The sequence below is a fragment of the Malus domestica genome, chromosome 09 (assembly GCF_042453785.1).
Source record: "Malus domestica chromosome 09, GDT2T_hap1".
NCBI lineage: Eukaryota > Viridiplantae > Streptophyta > Magnoliopsida > Rosales > Rosaceae > Malus > Malus domestica.
Genome location: NC_091669.1, coordinates 4,504,297 through 4,525,980, shown reverse-complemented (window position 1 = coordinate 4,525,980; position 21,684 = coordinate 4,504,297). Strand labels below are relative to the sequence as shown.

The window sequence follows — 21,684 nt, the reverse complement described above, 5'->3', positions numbered from 1 at the left end:
GTAGTTATTTACAGCTTTCAAATCGTGAAAATAATTTCTTTGCAAAGCAAGGGTAATACTCCGTACGATATACGTTCCTTTTCTAGTCCTCTCAAAATTGGAAGCTTTGTTAGCTTGAGGTTGCTCTTTTGTAATTGTTTAATGCTAAGTGGTCATTGAAAATCAAGGGATTTCAGATAATCTAGAGGAGGATAGCTTGGTAAATTGGATAGGGGAATGGCTGGAAAAGTGGTTTTATTAGGCTTGGGAAGCTGCTTTCCAGTACATTAATCCACTTTCTTATTTCTTCCACCCTCTGACAAATCCACATGCTTATGTAGAGAGAGGTCCTGCCCTTCCAGACCCACACACATGGAAGTGGGGAGAAAATTGAACAAACCACATCTGTGATCTGACCCACCCATTCACATCTCTCCCACCTCTTTCCCACCCCGTCCTTCCTCATCTTATTACCCTAATTCTCCTTTATTAGGGTTTTTAAATGTAAATGACTGGGTTGTATAAGCACTTCTACCATCAATAATATGACACTTGTTCTTTTTCAAAACTTATGATTTTAATTTGTTTTTAATAGAGAAAGACTAACATTGAAGTATTACTTAATTAAAAGGGTTGAGATCCCAATTCTTATGCTTCTTAAATTATAAAGTTCTGAAAACTGTGTCATTTTCTTTAAATAATCCTAGCTGCAACTCTTATTTTTAATATGTTTCCAAAATCCCGCCTCTGTCAACAAATGTAAGTGTAGTCAAATTAGTTAAAGCATTATGTTTTCATGCTAAGTACTTAAATTTGAATTTCGTTCTTGATCTGAGAGTAATTAAATTAAAACAGTATGCGATCATTCTATATACTCAAGTTAGAATTTTCTTCCCCATAATTTAGATTAAATTTATAATATAAAATGTTAGTCACCAATTCTCATTCTTTGCTATACTGATATCGAGCACTGCATATATAATACATACAACCACAAGCCTCTAATATATATATATATAGGGGTGTGATATCCACACATCCCATTTTACTTCTCACACACATTTTTAATTTTCGGCCGTCGGATCGGATAAATGGAAGAAGATCAACGGACAGAAATTATCAAAGGGTGTGTGAGAAGTAAAATGGGATGTGTAGATAGCACACCCCTATATATATATATATATATATATATATATATATATATATATATATATATATATATATATGCCTGCCTTCCCTAGAGAGAGCCAAAAGGCAAGTTATTCTCTTGTGCTGTGTGAGAAAACCCAAAAGATCAGAAAAAAAATACAAAGACATCTCTTCTTGGGTCTGCAGAACTTATTAATCCTTCTGTTCCGGCGCACTATATTTTTTTGATAGATCGTTGTCCTCCTCCTTACTCCTTACTCCTCCTTAGAAAGGTGGGGCTGCTGTGGGTGACTGTTGAGTGTTGGGTCCCTTCCCGTACGTCTCTTTTATTCCTTTTAGTTTTGCAGACGGATATTGTCTCCCTTGTTCTGTGAAACCCAAAAAACGAATTTTATTTATTTTTATATATCCATAGGTAAGGGACTTTTTTCTAAGCACTTAGCATGTTTTTTTCTTGTGCATTTTGTTTTTCTCTCGTTCTCTCTTCTCTTTTGTTCTATACAAAAACTTTAGAGAAAATCCAAGAAAAAGAAGATTATTAATATATAGAGGGAAAAAACTCAATGCAGATTAACTAGCTAGAAGAAAATATAGTGGCTCGAGCAAAAACTCAGACAAAATCTGTTGTTTTTGGCTGGACAGAAAACTCAGCATTGTTTTTGAAACTATATGGATTTTGGGGTCTTGTAAAATTCTGGAAACCAATTATTTATGAGTGATTTGCTGCCTGGAATTTACAGAAATGGAGGTTTCAAAGGTGTGAGCTGGTGCGTTTGTGAAGCAAGAGGGAAAGGAGGTGGAAGTGAAGATGTCTGCAAAGATTTTGCATTCTCTAACGGATGAGAACCGGGACCTCCATAAGCAAATTGGGTGCATGAGTGGAATTTTTCAGCTCTTTGATCGCCACCATTTCCTCTCCGGCCGGCGTATCAACGGCCAGAACCACAAGAGACTTCCTCCAGGTATTTCTTATTTCTACCTTTTGCTTATAAGTGCAGTCAAGCTCAAAGCAGTTTTGGAAAAAGTGCTTTTAGTAAAAAAAAAAAGAAAAAAAAAAAAAGAAACGTTAGTTTTGTAAATGAGGAGAAGGATTCTTATTGATGCGGCTCCTTATGATTTACTATTTCCTTTTGCATTTGATTTATATCAGCTCAGAAAATGTAAGAGTGAACTTGACCAAGTTTTAAGCAAAAATATTTTACAGAATTTAATTAAGCAATAAATATTTAACAGAACCATCAGCAAATTGTTAATAACATGTTTTATTTTGCTTTTTTTAATATGCGTTTATAGTTTCACAATGCATGGTATGAACTTTCAAATGTATTTATACATTAATATTTATATTTGTATATATTTTTATCCAGGTGAGAATTGCAACCACGCAGTCGAACCAAGCACAGTGCAGAAAGCTACAGTAAGAATTCAGCACTTAGTTAATCACATTAGTGGATTGAAATTTTAATTAGAAGTTTCAATCTTTTGGTTATTAGATTAAGCAGAAACATTCATTACATGTATTTTGGAATTGCAGGAAAAAATTCGAAAAAAGGCGGTGAAAGAGAAACAACGAAACTCCACAGAATCATCGAAAAGCACTGTTTCTTCTTCTTCTTCGTGTTCGTCTAGCTTGTCGTCTTTTGAACATAAAAAGGCAACTCAGCAAGAACCATCTTCGCCCAGCCAAACCATTTCCAATGACAAAGACGCTCGGGACCCATTCGTGAAACAACCAAATGTTTTGATGCACATACGTCGGCAATCCTTTGATCTGCAAGGTCTTGTCAAAGACTCGATGCACAGAGAAGCCCGTGGCATTTCAGTTAAACCTGCAGCTAAAGACGGAGTTGGTCACACATTGAAGTACATAGACTCCCCGAGGCCTTCAATAAAATCCACCAAGCCAAGGGTTTCTGGTGGTAACGAGTCATTTCAAGTTCCCGCAAAGCTTCAGGTAGCAACTTGGAGTTCCAATGAAGAGAAGGATGGTTGCGCGCGCTTCTTACCAAAAGATGCTCGGAGGTTCTCTTATGATGGAAGAGAGTCGCGAGATGCATCAAAATCCACCATAAAACTCAAAGAACTCCCAAGGCTTTCTTTGGACAGTAAGGAACGTTCCATAAGGAGGGGTTGTAACCCAGAAACAAAAGGAAACTACTCCATCAAGGATCTGCAGAGAGAGGACAGGAACTGCAACAAATTGCTTGACTTGCAGCATGAACCCGGAAGCGCTAAAAGACCGTCTAATGTCGTTGCAAAGTTGATGGGGTTGGATCTACCAGATTCCGTGTCAACCACTGATAGTCCATTAAGGCTGATTAATACTGACCAATCTGACAGATCTGACCCCTTCTCCAGATCATCAAGAGCAACCAATGAAAACAAGCAAGATACTTTTTCTGGGATACTCCTTGCAAATACAAAGAAAGACAGCTCACCGCAGAGGAGAGGCACTGATCCGGTCATGAAGCCCACCGCCAATTCTAAGTTTCCAATAGAAGCAGCTCCGTGGAGGCAGCCACACAGAAGCAAGGGTTCTCAACGATCAGATTTCAAGCAACAAGAAGAACCTATAAAAGCTCCAAATTCATCATCTTCAGTATATGGTGAAATGGAAAAAAGGCTGGCAGATCTTGAGTTCAAAAAATCAGGAAAGGATCTCAGAGCTCTTAAGCAAATACTTGAAGTGATGCAGAAGACGAAAGGAATGATAGATACAAGAAAGGATCACGCCTCAAATTTTGCATCTCAAATAAGCAACGAAAGCATTTCTTTGGACAGCACGGTATCAGCTAGCCAGAGATATCTACAAAGTAACATATCAGTTCCTGCCACGGCCAAGGGTTCCCAATCTCCAAAGAGTTATAAATCACCCACCGTCATACTGAAACCAGCTAAACTCATTGATAAAACCCACAGCTCTGCTTCCATGGTGAATTCCATGAATGACACATTGGGTCTTCGGAAGCTTCGGACCAGTGACCCTGGTGATAACAGAAAGGGATTGGTCGACAAGAAAACAGCCAAAGATCTGACACCAAGGAACAATCATGTCAGAGATCCCTTCAATCGACGACTCCATTCCACTGATGATAATTCTAACACAAGAACTTTGAAATCTGCACAAAAACCAAAGGCATCGCAAACTATGAGTGAAGAAAAAGTCACCAGCTCAAGTAGGAGTCCAGGAATCAGGAGCCCAAAAATGCAACAGAGAAGACTTGGATTGGAGAAGCAATCTCCTCCAAGCACTCCATCATCGAATTCAAGCATGACGAGAAGGCAACACACCAAGCAGTCACTAGAAGCAACCACCCCAGGTAGAAAACTTGGACACAAGACACCCAGTTTGCATCAAAGTAATGTGCAACTGAGGGAGACTAGCACCAAGACGAGAGATATGAGCCATCACGATGATTCCACTTCTCAGCAATCTGGGAGCACCATCAGCTTGGCCTTGCATACAGACACAGAAGCCACAAGCATTCATCAATCAGATACAATCACAGGCACGCATTTCAACAAGCATAACCAAAAAATAAAGGTAAGGGTGTCCCAGTTCTCATTCATTCCTGTAAGCTTTTTTCTTATCTGGGTTGACAGATGTTCTGTTTTCTTTCCCACAGCACCCAGCAGTGGGGTTGATTGATGACAGGTCAATGGCAGAAACTAGGAAAGCTTCCTCCGAACAACCAAGCCCTGTCTCTGTTCTTGATTCCACATTCTATCGCGATGACTCACCGTCTCCAGTGAAGAAGATATCAAATGCCTTCAAAGGTATAGTTCTTGTGCAACTGAGCCCTTATATGTAGTATAGAATGCAAGACGTATATTAAATTTCCTCGAATTTCTTGCTGCAGACGATGAAGCACAAATTCTGGAGATAGCAGAGTATGACCCAATGAACCAAGCTCTGTTATACAACAACACAATGCCCAGTCTTGGGGCAGAAATTGATCATAAAAGATTAGAGAACCTGATTCAGAATCATCGATGCATGAGCAGGACACATGAGGACCCCATCACTGGTCCCCTCTGTGACAGTACAAATCCAGACCACATGTACATTTCAGATATACTGCAGGCATCAGGTATTCTCGGGTACCTCAAATCTGCCTGGACAACCAGTGAGCTCAACACATCAGACCACCTGATCAACCCTAATTTGTTCCTTGCACTGGAAGATATCAGAACAAATACAATGCCTTCTGATCTCCAGCCCAAACCTGATGAGAAAATTCAAAGAAAACAAGTATTTGAGGTTGTTAATGAATTCCTTGTTCAAAAACTAGTGGTTGGAGAATCTTTGAAGCAGTGGTTCCCACCAAACAAGCTGGCAGATGGGAAACCAAGAAGCCAGCAGCTTCTGAAAGAATTGTGTTCAGAGGTTGATCAGCTACGAAGAATGAACTTGAATGGCAGCCTGGATGACGAGGATGAAAGTTTGAGAAACATCTTGTTGGAAGATTTCACGGATCAAGCAAAGAATTGGACAGAGTGTGACAGTGAAATTCCTTCTGTAGTGTTGGATGTCGAGCGGTTGATCTTTAAAGATTTGATAAATGAAATTGTGAGTGATGATTCAGTTGGCCTGCATGGTTGGTCCGGTGGGCATTGCAGGCAACTGTTTTCTGGGAAGGGGCTAAGGAAATATTGATTTCAAAAACTCAAATGGCAGCTTAGATGATGAGGAAGATAGTTTGTGAAGCATCATATCGCCAGATAACACATCAATCAAGGAATTGGGTGGATTGTGACGATTAAATTCAGGGTTTGGTGTTGGATGGTTGATCTCTAATGCTCTGTAACTGAAGTTTTGAGTGGTGGAGATGTAGCTGGTTTGCGCATGGTTAGTCTGGTAGGCATTGCAGACTTGCCAAGAAGGGGCAGTTGATAACATTGATCTTTTCCATCAAAAAGAATATTGTTATGTAGTCTTAATCATTTCCTGGGAGTCCTTTTCCTCTTTTGTTTTTCTTTTCCAGGTTTTGTTGGATAGAACAGAAGAGGGAGGAATATTTTTATTTTAAGTTCATAACTATCGTGTAGTGTTATCTTCTGTAAAGCCACAAATAACTACTGATAAAAATTTAGCTATTCTCTAACATGTAAATCTTTGATAGAGGACACAGATCTATAATACAATTATGGTGTATGCATCTTTCCCTTCCAATTTCTCATTCCAGTTATGCGCAATTTATTGGACAGGAAAACACAGTTGACCTTTCTCTGCTCTATAAATAAGAAACTAAACATCAATTTTGACTCTATTTCGTTTACATGTTGATAAATCAACGAAGTGCACAACAGATTAGGAATAATATAATACTTGTGCACGCATTGAGAGTAGTATCATAAAATAACGAAAACAAAATAATTTCTATTAGAAAGAATCATTAAAGAGGTCGCACTTGGTGCGATGGCAAGTGCCTTCGCCCATGAGCGGTAGGTCTCGGGTTCGAGACTTGGGAGCAGCCTCTCCATAAATAGGGGTAAGGCTAGCCGACATTCACCTCTCCCAGACCCTGCGTAAAGCGGGAGCCTTGTGCACTGGGTACGACCTTTTTTAGAAAGAATCATTAACTGGTGTATCACTGCAACTGACACTAACATACCTTTGAAACTTGTTAAAGTGAGAAAATTCCCTCCAGAATTTTGTAATATCCATTCTACAATGTCCAGATGCAGACAACTACGCGAGCCAGCTTCCACTGCCAGTATCCTAAAACAAGTGTACAAATTCTAGTCGAAAAACAACCTAATTTATAACTCAGCAAGCTCCTCTGGGTTTTTCATGGAATCCTTCAGAATTTTCTCAGCCCTCCTTTTCTTTTCATCCTTCTCATATTCTCTTTCAAACAAGGAATAGGTTTTCTGAAAACCCTTGTTGTATGGGCTCGAATGAAACGTAGTACTTAAGGACTTCTTTGCAATTCCAACCTTAAATTGCACAATTGGTCTTCTGCTCACAAGAATCTCTTTCTGCCCCTCCTCTGATTCACATGATCCGCTCTTCATTGTTTCAATAGCTGGAGCAAAGGTCTCCAGCAGTGAACACTGATTCAGGACATGGTTCTCAGCAACAACATTTCCCACTGTGGCTTCACTTGAAATTTTAGCTGGAACAGCAACATGAGATACATCCATCTCCCCATATTGCAGAGGTGTAGCAAGAAAAGGGTTACTTTCTCTTGCTTGTTTTGCCTTATCAGCATCTTCAGGCTCAACAGAGGGTCCCTCTGACCCATTGCATAACAGCCTCCGCTGCAAATTGAACAGAGACCGCTCCACATTTCTCTGTTGTTTTTCTTGCTCAACCATATCAGTTTGAGGTTCTACAGCTCTCTCATTCAATATGGGTGACTGGGCATATGTATGTGGTTCAGGAAAAGCAGGCAACCAACTAGGTATATGCTCACCAGGTGTCTCTACGCTGCTTTGCCAAAAACTAGGGTTCAGATTTCGGTCCTTAACAACTGGGAATTGAGGAATAGTGTAGGAAAATGGAATATGCTCAGTTTCAGCAACATACTGAGCAATTTCCCTAACCGTCCCTGAACTTGTAAGACAATGATCAACATCTGAAGCACCTAAAAATCCCTGCACCAAGCCCAAATCTTCCAACCCTTGAATCATATCGAAAACATTGCATTCCGTTCTACCAGCTAAATTAGCATATAAATGCGCAGTCTTTCCAATGTTATGAATGTACTGAACAGCAACATCAGAGAGTTTTTCGAGAGCAGACAATTGGAACGTCTGAAACCCCACTATCTCACAAACTTGCGCTATTGCAATCTTCGCAATTGCTCGTGCAAAGTCATCACCACTCGATTTTCTCTGTGTTCTATTGTGTTGTTCATGCTCTCTTCGACTCTCCACACCCCCATCGGTCATATTCAACCCCTCATATCAGGCCACCCAATGCAGTATAATCAAAACCAACATTCTTCGTAAAACCCTGCCAAACCCCACCTTATCTACCGGCCAAAAACCATCAATTTATCGATTATGCCTTGGTGTTCTTCCTAAGAAAATGCAAGAAAAAACAACATAAGATAAAATAATTTCACTGAGCTGGACCTGATACAACGATTTGATTTTTTTTTTCGTTTCGGTTATGAAATCTTTTCTCAGCGAAGGGGAGCTTCCAATCAATGGAACTACTAGCCGTTACAAATTACAAAAAAAAATGCAAAAATATTTATAAAAAAAAAATGAATCAAAGCTTAATATTCTGGACCTTTCTCGAAATTAAAAAAGCAAACCCTAAAACTTCTGACTTGGAATTGAAATCAAACCAATTGAATTGAAAAAAAAAATGCGGAAGCTACAGAAAGAAATAAACTTTGAGGAGGAAGCTTACCGGTGAAATCTACGCTTTTACGATCCAATTGAAGCACCGGCGGAGCAGAGGCTGAGGTCAGAGATACGGCGGCGCTCGGAACACCGGTCGATCCGAATTGAGTACGTAAAAGGGGAAAAAAAACGTTTCTTTGAAGAGAGAGATTGAAGTTTGAGATTGGGCTAAAACCCTAGAAAACCCTCTGGATCGAGAAGGACGTTGAAGCTTGTACGGGAGTTTGGGAGCTCTCAAGTTTGTTACCACTTGCGAACGAGAAGAAGGGAATCGGGGGGAGAGAGAGAGAGAGAGAGAGAGAGAGGCTTTTCCACGACTTGTCGTTTTTAGAGCGAGGACTGATGAACTTTGCGACAAGTAGTATAAATCTTTCTCCCGATGGCTTAAGGAGGATGCTTGAAACACAATTGGGACAAATTACTTGTTTTTACTTATAAAAAATTATAATTAAAACAAATTAAGGTAATGATTTTCACACTCTCGTTTTCTCATTCTACATTTTTATTGTTTTAGTCACCTATTCAATCCAGTGAGCTTGAAACATAATTTGGATTAATTACTTGTTTTTACTCACAAAAAAAAATGTCATTAAATAAAGGGAACTTTAACGAAAAACTCCAAGTACTGTTCACTTTAATGAAAAACCATATTTTTACACTGAAAAGTCAATCTTGATACTATTCATTTTACTCTTTATTTTGTCCTTATCGTTAAAACTCAAAGTTTTCAAGTTATTTTCATTAGTTTTCTTTAAATTAAATTAAGGGTAATAATTTTCACACTCACTTTCTCTTACCTCATGTTCTCATTGTTTTTGTTACTTATTTAATCCAACGATTGAAAGTGCAGAATAAAGAAAGATGAGTGCAAAAATTACTTCAATAAATTCATTTGATCATTTGCCAATTGGGGCTCTAATTGTTGATAAAGCCACATGCATTGAGTGCGCCAATTTTTTAAGTCGGTTGGATCAAATTCAAAGATCATTGGCCTCCAATTTTAAGTTGTTGAAACAATTGTTAATTATGTCAGTTTTGCGTAATTTTTTGGGGTACCTGCAAACACTAAATGTCAACGTTTTTGAAGCTGTTGGATTAAGACATTGAATTTGATCAATGGTCAATTGTGAGAACACTTGCATTGTGAAGCTGTTGGATTAAGACATTGAATTTGATCAACGGTCAATTGTGAGTACACTCAATGCATGTATATGTATCAAGTAACAACAGTAATTTTGCCTTCAAATTCTCATCAACACTAGGTTCGAAAGATGTGTGAACTATGATCAATCACAGATCAAGACTTGACGACCATGATGAGAGATTGACGGGACTAGATCAGAAAGTATGAGTGATTTTGGATTCACGGGAACTAAAAAGAACAGAAAGGAACAGAAAGTACGAGTCGTTTTTATTTTTATTAGTTACTACTGCTTAATTTGCCAGAAATGAATCAGATCGACTTCACTTTTCTAGGTTATAATTTGTAACTTCATTTGTTTTGGCCAATCCTCTTTTCTTGATTATTATGCGCCAACTGCATGGAACAGTGCTACTCCTGTGCCTCCTGTAACAGTACTGATCCATCGTATCTATGTAAAACAAATTAAGCAGGGAGGCAACACATAAAGCTTTTGCAGTTCTAACTACTTGTAGTACTGCTCATCAACTCCTGATGAAGGACTTGTTATACTAAATCTGCTTAACAAAATTCATTCACAATCATGTATATCTTTTTACGGTTTCGACAAAAAAAAAAAATCATATTTTTACGGTGAAAATCTACAATGCACCGGTGTGTGCTATACATTGGTGCATTGAACGACTGGATTTTGACAATTTCAATCTAACTGTTCAAACATTGGTGCATCCCATAAACAAGTTGTTGTAGAAATGGAAATGGCTTCTAACATAAATTTTTTCTTTCTTTACTCACCTTTTGGGTATTGACAATCACAATCTAACCGATCAAACATCTGTGTATCCAGTACCCTAGTGTGATGTAGAAAGGGAAATGACTTATGCATGCCATTTTTCTTCCTTTACACACATTGTTTATTTGTCTCATTTGATTCTCTTTTATTTTATTAATTCAATGTGCACGGAGAGAAATTTGGTGTGTAAAAAATCACTTCATATGCAGATAGACTTTTGATAGTTTCTTATGATGTAAACAGCTGGCTTCAAGGACACATGAAATGCCCTAGCTAGAGATATCATATTCTCTTAATACCAGATTCTAATTAACTGCACTAGTTCAACATATAGGTAATAATTCCAACACAAAGCACTCATAACCCTATATAACTAGCAAAATTGTCAATCCAGCACCAGATTTCTTGCAAGTAAATATATATATATATATATATATATATATATAATTATGTTGTTGGATCTTGTGTATGTGATGTTGACACGAGCTACTGCTCTCATAATCTCACTCTAGGTCGTACAATTAAAGCCTGCAGACTCTCTTCTTACTTTACCTCCCCCTCGATCAGAAGGCTATTCTACTGGTAATAATGTACACTACTACATTTACTCGATCCTGTCATGTTTGCAGTCCTGCCTGATGTCTAGCAGAAATTAAAAAGAAAACAAGCTTAGACATTTCACATTTCAGGTTGCTCCTACAATCTCTCTCTCTCTCTCTCTCTCTCTCTAGGGTTTTAAATCTTTCTTTGCAGTTTTTTTTTTTGGTAAATAATCTTTGTTTACAGTTGCTAGCTTAGTTAGAGAGAGAACAATTAATGATAGTTTGCAGAGAACAATCTCGTGAAGTTGTATATATCTGAAATAAGGCCATCCCCACGCATACATAAAGAGATAATGCCATGGCGCACAATTCCATTGGCATTTAGTTATACAAAACTAATTTGACTCTAACAACATAGCATACACCGAATCTAACTGACATTCAGTCGAATATGAATAATGAACACAATGTAGCTTCACACCATTACTGATGCTCCACTCGAATTTATGCTCGAAAATCTCTTTCTTATACTTTAATTTCAAATGCAAATGTCAAATAATATAAACCAAAATAAGTAGGAAATCAAATCATATGTAGCATCTTTAATCTGAAATGAACATTAATAAGAAGACTGACTAAACCCCGTAAAGTAAGATGTGTTCTTGTACCTTTGCCTGCGCTCCCTAGCTATACCTAGCTCCCATTTAAGAAATACCAATCTGAGCCATTAAAGCAAGCTTATTAGCCTTTCATGAGTCTTTGAATTAAAAGCATCAGTACGCATCATCGAGGCAGAGGCCCCTGATCGTTATTTGACTGATGACCACTTCCAGTGTTGTTTGAAGAATGCACAAGCTTAGTTACCATACTCAAATGGGGTGCTCTCAGAGTTTGGCTACTAGGGTATAGAGCTGGTGTGGAAAGAGAATTGGGCAATAGGTTTTGTGAGGTACTAGTACTACTACTTGAGTTTAGCAATTGCAAATGGTTGAATTGTCTTGGATCTATCTCTCCTGTAGCCGCCGCGTTATGCGAAGGAAAATAAGATTGTGTCGTGGATAAAGACAATGTGGATGGCAACGAGAGGACATTAAGGAAATTGTGGAGATCTGTAGTTTGGGATTGGAATCCATGGCTTCCTAATTGAGATAGTGGAAAACTTGAAGTCTGATGAGGATGATCCCAATTTTGATAAGCATAAGGCATATTCGTAGAACTATTCAGGAGACCTGGAAAGAACGGAGGGTTGGTATTACTACCTCTGGTTAAGAATGCGTTTGATGAATTACCATCAATATTATTGCCTGCTTGTTTTTGATCATCTGATATTCCAAGATTATCCTTCCGTTTTTCTTCCTCCTCCTCATTTCTTGTGTCTCTTGCAATTTCTTTCGACTTTGCTCGCCAAAAAGCATCCAAATTAGTAGGCCAAACATTTGATCTATCTATTCCACTGCTAGGGCCTTCTCCTCTATGATTATGAGATAATTGGGGATGAGCATTGGTTTGATCATCATGAGATGAAGTGAGCACTAATGATGGATGATTTAAACCAAAAGTCCCGGGTGGTGGCATTGGCAGCGGAGGAAGTTCATCGATTTCATGCTTAGCGGCATCAAGCAACCAATCGACAACCTTGCTAGGCTGGTTAAGACCAAGCTTATCTTGAAGATCGTACAATTGGATTGCAGTGGGTACCGATAGCCTCACCCGCCGATCTCGAAGCCCTCTTATGGTGCAAACCTTGCTATGCCTGTCCTTTCCTCCAAAAGCTCGGGACACACGTACAATCCTTGGATCCTTCAACCTTGGCCATGGAGTTGATGAACGAGATAAATTAGGGTTTGATGAGGTTTTATTAGCTTGTTCATCACGACTTGCACTGCCAGCTCCTGCTTCTTTAAAATCTGCTTCACTAATGAGACTCTTAATCATCTTCTGCACTCTCTCGTCATTGGTTCATCATTTCAGCTCAACACGCAGATTTCTATTCTCTTTGCAATGATAACTTCACTTCACGAATTAATCATGATATGCTTCTCTTCTTCATGTGCTTTCTTTTTTTATCATAATCTGCCACACCATCAATCATGAAAGAAATGAATTATAAAAAAAAATGAAAATGATAAAAAAGTGTTTCCTACTAAGCTAGCAAATATCTATGACATATATGTGATGATCCACAAAATAAAAAACGAAACTAATATATATACAGCTTTCATGAATTGTTTCATGAACGAAATAAATAAGGAGCTCAAAAGAAGAAGCGATTCACAAGCTATAGAAATGTTTAGTTAAGGAATTCCAAGTTCACTTGTCTCGCGTATGTATATTAATGGAATTAAAGCAAAGCAACAAATATAGGTATGTGATGCTAATGATTTTATAATTCTAGGGTTACCCAACCAACATATTACTTGAAATTGACCCAACTTACATGAAAGTAAACATTTTCTGCTTCTTGTTTTGCAGACAGTTTTCGGTGCTTGGTGAGTTGAATACACAGTATTACACAGAATGGTAAAGAAAGGTATATGGTTTTGATTTTCTCAACTTGAAATTGGCTTTGTGAGTTTAGTAGAGAAGTACTAAAATCAACTAAGCAGCCGTCTGTTCTTTTGAAGATTAAATTATTCTGCAAGTATGTGGAGAATATGAGAATAAACTTCTTGAAGAAGAAGAAGTAGAGACAGCCGTTTGAGAGGAAAAAGTAAGGCGCCGGAATTCCACCGACCATGCCCAAGGAAAGATAAAGCAGTGGTACATACACTGCCACGTGGCACTCTCACTATCAACTCAAATGAATGTGGGTGTAGCTATGGTAGCTAGTCGATATCTCATCATTTCCTCATCACGCATGCATAAGGTTAATTAGAGTAAATTAACAATGATTTAGGAGTTAATTGAAGATGAATTTCAAACTTTTATTTCACACGGTATGTTCTAAGTTCTATTCTTTATGATATTGAATCACATGATGATGATTATGAGAAGGCTGAAATGTCTTTATAAGTCTTCCTGACCCCTGAAAAAATGGATTGTTGTCAGTGCTGTAGCCATGATTTGAAAAATGGGGTCATAATATCAACAAAAAAAACTTCATTAGCCATTCGTCGAGCACTTACGAAGCACTGCCAATTCCTGTCAACATATGTTGAAAGTTTATGCTAACATATGTCACAACTACTATTATTAGTAAAGGCTTGTCTAGGGTTGATGCATGATACTGTGGAATAATGTTGAAAATTGCCTAGGCTTTTCAACTAAGGTATTTAATTGAGTACATGATCGCACACAAGAAGAGAGAAAAACTAAAGAATTTCATCGAGCACATGATCGCACAATAGAGTCGCACAGTAGGAGGGAGAGGTTGTAATTTAGTTTGCCTTAGGACCTTTATAAGGGTCAAATATAAATTATATAATACACAAACAAATATACATGGAGTTTTCAAAATTGTGGATTTCGTGATGAAGCCATCAACTGATCTCTATTTTTTTTTTTTTTAAAGAAGAAAACAAGGATTATTTATTTATTTTTTTATCAAAAGAAAACTAGGATTTAAGAGGGCTATGAAACTTAAAATCTCTACCTAGCTGCTCAAATCACATTATATATGATACGCCTTGTAGGCAACATAATTGATTTATACTTGGTGATAAGTTGAAGCTGCTAATAATATGGGAGACTTTAGATGCGGTCCCTAGTTATGAACAATCTTTGACTGAAACCTTGTTGTTTTTCAATTTTTGATCCAAGTCCCTAAAATTAATTGATAATTCATTTCTATATACGTTACTATATTTTTAAAATTAAAAATTAAAATTTATAGTTGTTTATAGTAATGAGATTTTAAATAAAAAACCATAATTTGTGGGATTAAAAATATTAAAATATAAATATACTATTGTGTGTGTGTGTAAACATGGGTACATTCATAAAAAATAACCAAAAAATTATTGTATCAAAACATGGGTACATTCTTCAAAATGGGTACATTTAGCAAAAATAAAAATGGGTACAAATAAATAAAAAAATATGGGTACAATACAAATAAAACTTTAAAAAATATGGGCACAAAAAGAAATTAATATATGGGTACAAATTAAAATTGAAAGGAAAATTGGTACAAATTAAAAAAGGGTTGCAAATTAAAAATGGGTACAAACTAAAAATAAAAATATATGATAAAAAATTTAGCCATAAATATAAATATACTAATTGTAACATTTTTAATATTAAATGAATATATTTAGAAATAAAAAATATTTTATTATTGAAATAATTAATGATATTATTAATACAAAGGACCTTGATCAAAAATTGAAAAGTAATAAGGTTTTAATCAATAGAGTAGTAAAAATAAGGATGAAAACCTAATTACTCCTAATATTTATGTATATACATGAAATACAAAAGTAGGAAATTTCACTTGGGGACCATATGGATGCATGTTGCACATTCGAAAGTGGTGAGTGTTGCTTTATCGACAATTAACAAAAGATTTTAGATATATCACTTTCATATGCACGCCTAAAGTACCAAAAAGGATGAACATGTTCATGTGGACAAAGTAGCGGAAGCTTTCCTCCCATATCCAAATACTCAAGATGTGTGGTAATGATTCGATGGCCGGCATAGATATGTTGTGTTGTGTGAGTACACTTCAAATATATGAATCCAATTAACCAATCATTGGAATTGACATTCATCTCTGCTGCCTAACAAAATATATTTCTCACAGTTTTCTCTCTAATTGCATCACACAGTTGAACTATCCCCGCTTTGTTTTTATGCCTCTCTTTTAATGTATTTTTCTTTTTTCTTATTCTGTACATGAAGAGTAAAGTTTATGTTCTCAATCGTCTGTCTAGGTAGAATGCTTTTTCTAATTCAATAAAATATCAAGGTTTCTTGAAAAAGAAAAGCATCACACGCTTGAAACTATAGGGGAGGACAAAGAGAAGAAAATAGATGGACAAGTGACGTGGTGTAATATGTAAGGGAAAATCAAGCAACACCTTGTAACATAATATGAAAAGCAAAGATGGCAAAATTCCAGAAAATATCCTCAAAATGAAAATCTTTTAAACCTAACGACAGAATTTGATGCAAAATACTCGTGTTACGGAGCAAATGTGAGTTTGGCTCGTCTCGCTCTTTTTATTTTATTGAAAAGACGTATTATGCATCAAATTAAAGTTCCAAAACCAAATCTGAAAATAGTTTTTGCTGTTAGTGAACTGGCCTATCAAGCTGCTCCTCAATCATTAGCCAACTGTTCTATGTCAACAAGCTGATTACATATGAAGATTAAGTTTGGATTAGAAAGATGTATATATCCACTTGGTATCATGGGCTACAAAAATTTGTGGTATATATACTCTGAGCATTAGCATGTGTATGATAGGTACTTCGGACAATGAGAGGCTACCTAATAGTTGAGGGACCAATACGTGCATGCATTTTCTTTTGAAAGACCGAATAGTGAGTTCGAATAGGACCACACGACTTTTTATTGCAGAGAGATATGCACGAAGTAATTTAAGACTTGCTGACCTAGCAGCTGACAACCTACCCAGCCGTAACGAAATTGCATTGCTCTTTTCAACAAAACCAATTTATTAAGCCATTGGAAGTAATAATACAAAAAAAAAAAAAAAAAAAAAAAGAAGAAGCCATTGGAAGTAATGATCTTCTCGATGAACTATAGAGGTGTATGCAAGGTTCTTTCTCAATTGTTTATTTTTAGTCCTTAAGTGTCAAATATTAGTGCTTGAACCTCCAGAATGATTAGGTATTTTCTGTTTGAAGAGGTAATCGTGATCGTAGAACTCCAAAACCCTAATTGCAATATGGCACCGGATCCAAAAACCCTAATTTAAATTATCCCAGAAGTTAACTGAGAACACTAGCAAGAAACTTCAAAAACCCCCTAAACTTTGAAATCCCTAATTACGTACTTCAGAATTCTCAGCGGAAGAGTTTTCTGTTGGTATTCAATTAGAGCTGCACTGCATACATAGTTATTTCACATATGACATATACAGGGAGCGAGTAACACTGCAGCCTGCATATTGTTTGAGAGTGGAAAAAATTAAACAGAGAGGCCCTTCACTGCTTCTTTTGCTGGGGGAAGAAAGAGACAGGACAGAAAGACTGTTAGGGTTTTCGTCTAAAACAAGCAGTACTGGCGGGCATCTCAAGATCGGGCACAGTACGTACAGAGCTATATGTTCATAAACTGACTATGAAGGGCGTTGGCCCCAATAAATGGTCCCTGGATTCCAGACACAACCCTTCTGCCACCTCTTGAGTCATCACGCTCAACCTTCTGAATCTACCCGCAATATGTTACTCGTTCCAATTTTTTTTTTCTCAACCAGCATGTCTCTTGAACGTTTTGAAAATCTAGAAGAAATATTGATAAGTTATTAAGTATATTCTACCACTATTTGCAGTGAAGCTCACTCTTTTTTCTTGATATTAAACCATTTTAATTTTTTTAAGGCCAATGCTAAGAACCCAAATTTGTCAGTATGTTTATTAATCTGGACTTATTCAATTCTTAAAAAAAAAAAAGTTAACCCAATTAAAAAATGGAGTTTTAACGAAACATTCCCAGTACTGTTCACTTTTAACAAAAAATTACATTTTTACCTTTCCCTGTTACTATTCACTACACCTTTATTTGTCATTTTTCATTAAAACGAAAGTTTTTTTTAAACTGTTCGTTAGTTTTCCTATTATAAACCCCCAGAAACGAGCCATCGCCGACCATCACATGTCTCTGGCCTAGACAAGGGTGGAGCCATAAATTTTTTTATGGGTGGACTAGCTAAAAAAATTACCCTAAAATTAAATGATATTTTTTTGCCAAATACGTATTGTAAGCAAAAGTTTAAGTCTAACTTTTGTATTTGTATAATTTAAAATTTACTTAGCATGAACTCAATAGTTTTGCAATTGCAAATTGCAAAAATTACAATAAATCATCAAATTTCACATATATTATGATGTAAACACAAGAAGATAGAAACTTGATACATGGACTATCTCAATTACAACCACACAACTAGCACAAAACCAAACAATAAAAGCAGAAGTAACAAAGAAAATTGATTGAAAATAATATAAAGCCTACTGAATTAAAGAAAAATAATCTTGAACAAAATGGCATCACAATTTCCATGATAACTTTATATTTTTAGTTGTGCTAAATACTCACTGAGCTAGTTTCATTAAAAAATAATTCTTCCTGCATTTTTTTGTTTGTTTATAATTTTTCCTGGATTAAAGCCCACCGTAGCCTTGGTGTGGCTCCGCCAGTGGGCCTAGATCGCAGACAACTGATCCTAAATATATGAGTGACATTTTTTGGGCTATATCAATTGTAATAGAGTCTACATTGTTACAAACGTGAGAGAATAGCTTTTAGTCTCATTGAAAACTGAAATTCTTATTTAACACCATGGATAAACTAATATATATTAATTTTGAATTATTAATCGATTTTTTTATTTTTTTTTAAATTCTATTGCGAATACTAGAAATATGAGAACTCATTATCAGGTGGTGTGATGGCATGACATTGTGACAGGAGGTCGCAAGACGTAAAAGTTTGGGTTATTGTTGGTCTCAAAATCCGTCTCGGCCTCACAACCGATAATTTCGGGATCTCTTGGTCTTTCTAGTTTATGTTGCTGGCATGCCAACTTGTAGCCTAAGGCCAAGGGAATAAAAGAGAAGAGAAGTTGGTGATTTTAGTTGCGTTTGATTAGACTTCTTTCAATGTTATTGAGGACCGAGGAAGAAACGTGTCTCGATCAAGCGTTCTCTGCACCTTGGGTGCAAGGACTTTGAATAAGCGTTATTTGTGAAAGTGGAGTGGTATGAATTTAATTAGTGATTGATGTGGTGAGATGAGATGAGATGTATGGAAAGGCGAATCACATCAACCCAAACAAACTGGTCGAATGGATCGAACTAATAAGTAACTAAATTACAATACTCCTATTGCAATAAAATAAAATCAAGAAAGTGAATTTGCGATGTAATAAGTTTGAGAGAAAATTAAAATTACTTTATAAATTAGAGAAAAAACGAGTTACACTACGAATATAAAGTGAAAAGTGTATCTAGAACGAGAAATAAAGATAAAAGCATGCAAGGTGTACATAAAATAAAAAATGAGTTTTGTGTTTGGTCGGGGACCTCTAACAATGACCTAAAAAGTCCCTTTATACTAATTGTCTGAGAGCATCCATTCTTGATGTCTTCCCCTTGGTTGCCTCTTGAGCGTTGAAAATTCTTAATCAAGTTCCTCATTGAATGTCATGGTTGACTCAATTCAAGATGAAGATCATGCCATGGAGATGGTGCCAAATACTGCTCCAAACAGTTAGGATTAGCTCCAGGCTTGAGTGGATTAACCGACTCGTTTGGAAGGTCTTATTTTCAATGGGCTGTTGCCAAATGGCTTTGATCACATGACAACACCAAACCGGAATAGTCTATAGACATATGAATCTCCATGAACAGGAAAAACGAAAAAACAAGAAGCCGAAGTTATCAATTTCTACAGTAAAATTCACTAGATCATATGATCAATTTCTTTTCTGGTGCGATATGGGTATGGGCCGGTTTGTGTTGAAGGGATCAAACCAAAATTCTTCTCAGGGTAAACACTAAATTATTTTTAGGATACCATTAGAAACAAAGTTGAGCTAGCTAGTTATTCCTCAACCACTAGATATAAGAATTTCATAAACAACAACTATTTGATGAAATTGAATTAAAATTAGAATACGTGAACCAATTGGAAATATGAAAATTAGCCCAAACTTTTTAAACACATGAATTGTCGCTTAATTTGTCGATGTGAGATTCGCACTCTAAGCACTCACTTCATGAGCGGGGTCATTTAAGGCTTTATGCATAACATATAAACAATACGTATTAAATAATGTGATAAATGTGAGATACTTATTAGAATCAACACGTATGTTAGATTGGTATGATACTATGAAGAAAGTTGAAGTTGTAGGCAATACTATTTTTCTTAATATATTAATATTCAAAAGCGAGTTTGAATCACATTATTGCTAGCCCACCCCATTTCCTTAGTGTACATAATATCGTTTGTTCGAAAAAAAATATTAATTTTCTCATATGTTGTGTAGCGTAATTAAGAAGATAATTGCACTTCAAAAAAATTGGTTGACAAATTCTTAAATTTGCCTTATTTTTAAAGAATTGTTATTGTCTTATGAGGAGTGCACAATTTGAGTTATGAAGTGACAATAATAATTCCTTACATCTATAATGAGCAATACTTAAATTTGATGTCAAGATAAAGTAAATTTTCAAATTCATACAGCATCTTTCAGTTTTTTCAATTGCATATAACGACTAATGACTTCGTATCAATGAATTACAAATTTCTTAATTTCGGTTAGTTTCTCCTTTATCTGCTCATGCGAACGTTGTGAGCCCCATAATATTTGACACGTAGATAAATTAAAAAAAATAAAAAATGGACATTCTTTGTTAAAGAAAATCGTGTTAAACAATTTAATTAATTAATTAAAAACACTTTAATAAGAAAGAACTGCCGCTACGGCCACCAAAGTAACCAAACCTCTCCTTCTTGTTACCGATCAAGGGCGTGCCATTTGGGCCGGTGACGTTGACGGCTTTGACATTTCCGTCCTTGCCAAAGTATTTGAGTAACTGTAAAGTTGCAATTAGCATTCGGATATAATCAGCCACACTTAAAAAAGTCTTGTATAAAAGTAATAACATCCAAACCAACAATATCCCAACATGACTAATAGGAAGAACCAGAAAAGCCATCAGGTCTCATAGCACTAGAAGAATCGATAAAGAAACAACAATTCTAATTTCATCAGCTAAAGGTAAATAAGAAAGAGATTATTTTTTCCTTCACTAACCATAAGGTGGAATTACACCACAACATCTTTAACTACACTCATACTGATAGAGGAATTATATAATAACAGATAAAAGTTCATCTAAAGCGTTTTCAGTTTTTTAAAAGCAATTCCAAATAAGTACAATAACTTTTAGGCAGTTGGCCAGCTAAAAGCAAAAATTTAGCTAGTAGGGTTGGAGATGCTCTTAAGATATCAACCTTGCCATAAATATTTTTTTACTGAAACTTCATGATTTTTTTAAGAGTAATGTGCTTTACACACCAATTTTTACTTTTCACACAATCTCTTAAATTGCGGTCGTCAAATTGAATGAATTGAAAAAGATTAATAACAAAAAATTAATAACAAAAAATTAATTTTGACAAAAACAAAAAACTAATTAGGTTGTGTAAGAGGTAAAATGTATGTGTGAATAACACTATCTTTTAATTTTATTTTATGATTAAACTTGTTTGACTTTTGTACACCTCACCATTTTAGCATTAATGCGTTTACATATCAGGTATTTTATTTATTTTTTAAATCAAAAAATTGGATTTGAACATTGCCTACTACACAAGCATCTTCTTTATGAAACGTTAGTTTGAATATGGCCTAATTTTTGGGATTTTATTCTCATAAACATTTCTACTCACGCGGATATTCCTAGTAGTTTCGTTTGAAAAAAGTTGCGTGCATGGTTTGGCATCTCTTTGGTCTGCTGCCAAGAAGAATGGAATAGGATTCTGTTTTCTTCTATTCACAATCACATTCCATGTCATTCCT

General features: G+C 36.1%; 3 protein-coding genes across 5 annotated transcripts; 1 reads left to right on the top strand and 2 right to left on the bottom strand.

Annotated features, from left to right (window-relative positions):
* The first annotated feature begins 1,218 nt into the window (after positions 1-1,218).
* Positions 1,219-6,301, top strand: LOC103421524 (protein LONGIFOLIA 1-like). Of its 3 annotated transcripts, none has more exons than XM_017328425.3 (6): positions 1,219-1,443; positions 1,869-2,090; positions 2,496-2,545; positions 2,663-4,672; positions 4,755-4,905; positions 4,989-6,301. In XM_017328425.3, the coding sequence occupies exons 2-6, from the start codon at positions 1,937-1,939 to the stop codon at positions 5,783-5,785; spliced, it is 3,162 nt and encodes a 1,053-aa protein (XP_017183914.3). In that variant the 5' UTR covers positions 1,219-1,443; positions 1,869-1,936; the 3' UTR covers positions 5,786-6,301. The 3 variants fall into 3 exon arrangements, with proteins under 3 accessions (XP_017183914.3, XP_070660774.1, XP_070660775.1); XM_070804673.1 differs by having other exon boundaries at positions 1,220-1,543; XM_070804674.1 differs by having other exon boundaries at positions 1,259-1,400.
* On the bottom strand, positions 2,588-8,843 carry LOC103421526 (transcription initiation factor TFIID subunit 8-like). The gene is made up of 3 exons (XM_070804675.1): positions 8,495-8,843; positions 6,744-8,156; positions 2,588-5,354 (listed from the first exon to the last, which is right to left on the bottom strand). Exon 2 carries the CDS (start codon positions 8,023-8,025, stop codon positions 6,892-6,894), a length of 1,134 nt encoding a protein of 377 aa, XP_070660776.1. The 5' UTR covers positions 8,026-8,156; positions 8,495-8,843; the 3' UTR covers positions 2,588-5,354; positions 6,744-6,891.
* A 2,623-nt stretch (positions 8,844-11,466) lies between these two features.
* LOC103421523 (transcription factor TCP13) lies at positions 11,467-13,771 on the bottom strand. Its single transcript, XM_008359565.4, has 2 exons — positions 13,401-13,771; positions 11,467-13,036 (listed from the first exon to the last, which is right to left on the bottom strand). The coding sequence occupies exon 2, from the start codon at positions 12,896-12,898 to the stop codon at positions 11,747-11,749; it is 1,152 nt and encodes a 383-aa protein (XP_008357787.2). The 5' UTR covers positions 12,899-13,036; positions 13,401-13,771; the 3' UTR covers positions 11,467-11,746.
* Positions 13,772-21,684: the final 7,913 nt, after the last annotated feature.

Coding starts and splice junctions, on each gene's coding strand:
- LOC103421523 (XM_008359565.4), bottom strand. CDS start 12,898: ATGATTAAGAGTCTCATTAGTGAAGCAGATTTTAAAGAAGCAGGAGCT.
- LOC103421524 (XM_017328425.3), top strand. CDS start 1,937: ATGTCTGCAAAGATTTTGCATTCTCTAACGGATGAGAACCGGGACCTC. Junction 2,546..2,662: donor GCACAGTGCAGAAAGCTACA/GTAAGAATTCAG, acceptor TTGGAATTGCAG/GAAAAAATTCGAAAAAAGGC. Junction 4,906..4,988: donor GATATCAAATGCCTTCAAAG/GTATAGTTCTTG, acceptor TTCTTGCTGCAG/ACGATGAAGCACAAATTCTG.
- LOC103421526 (XM_070804675.1), bottom strand. CDS start 8,025: ATGACCGATGGGGGTGTGGAGAGTCGAAGAGAGCATGAACAACACAAT.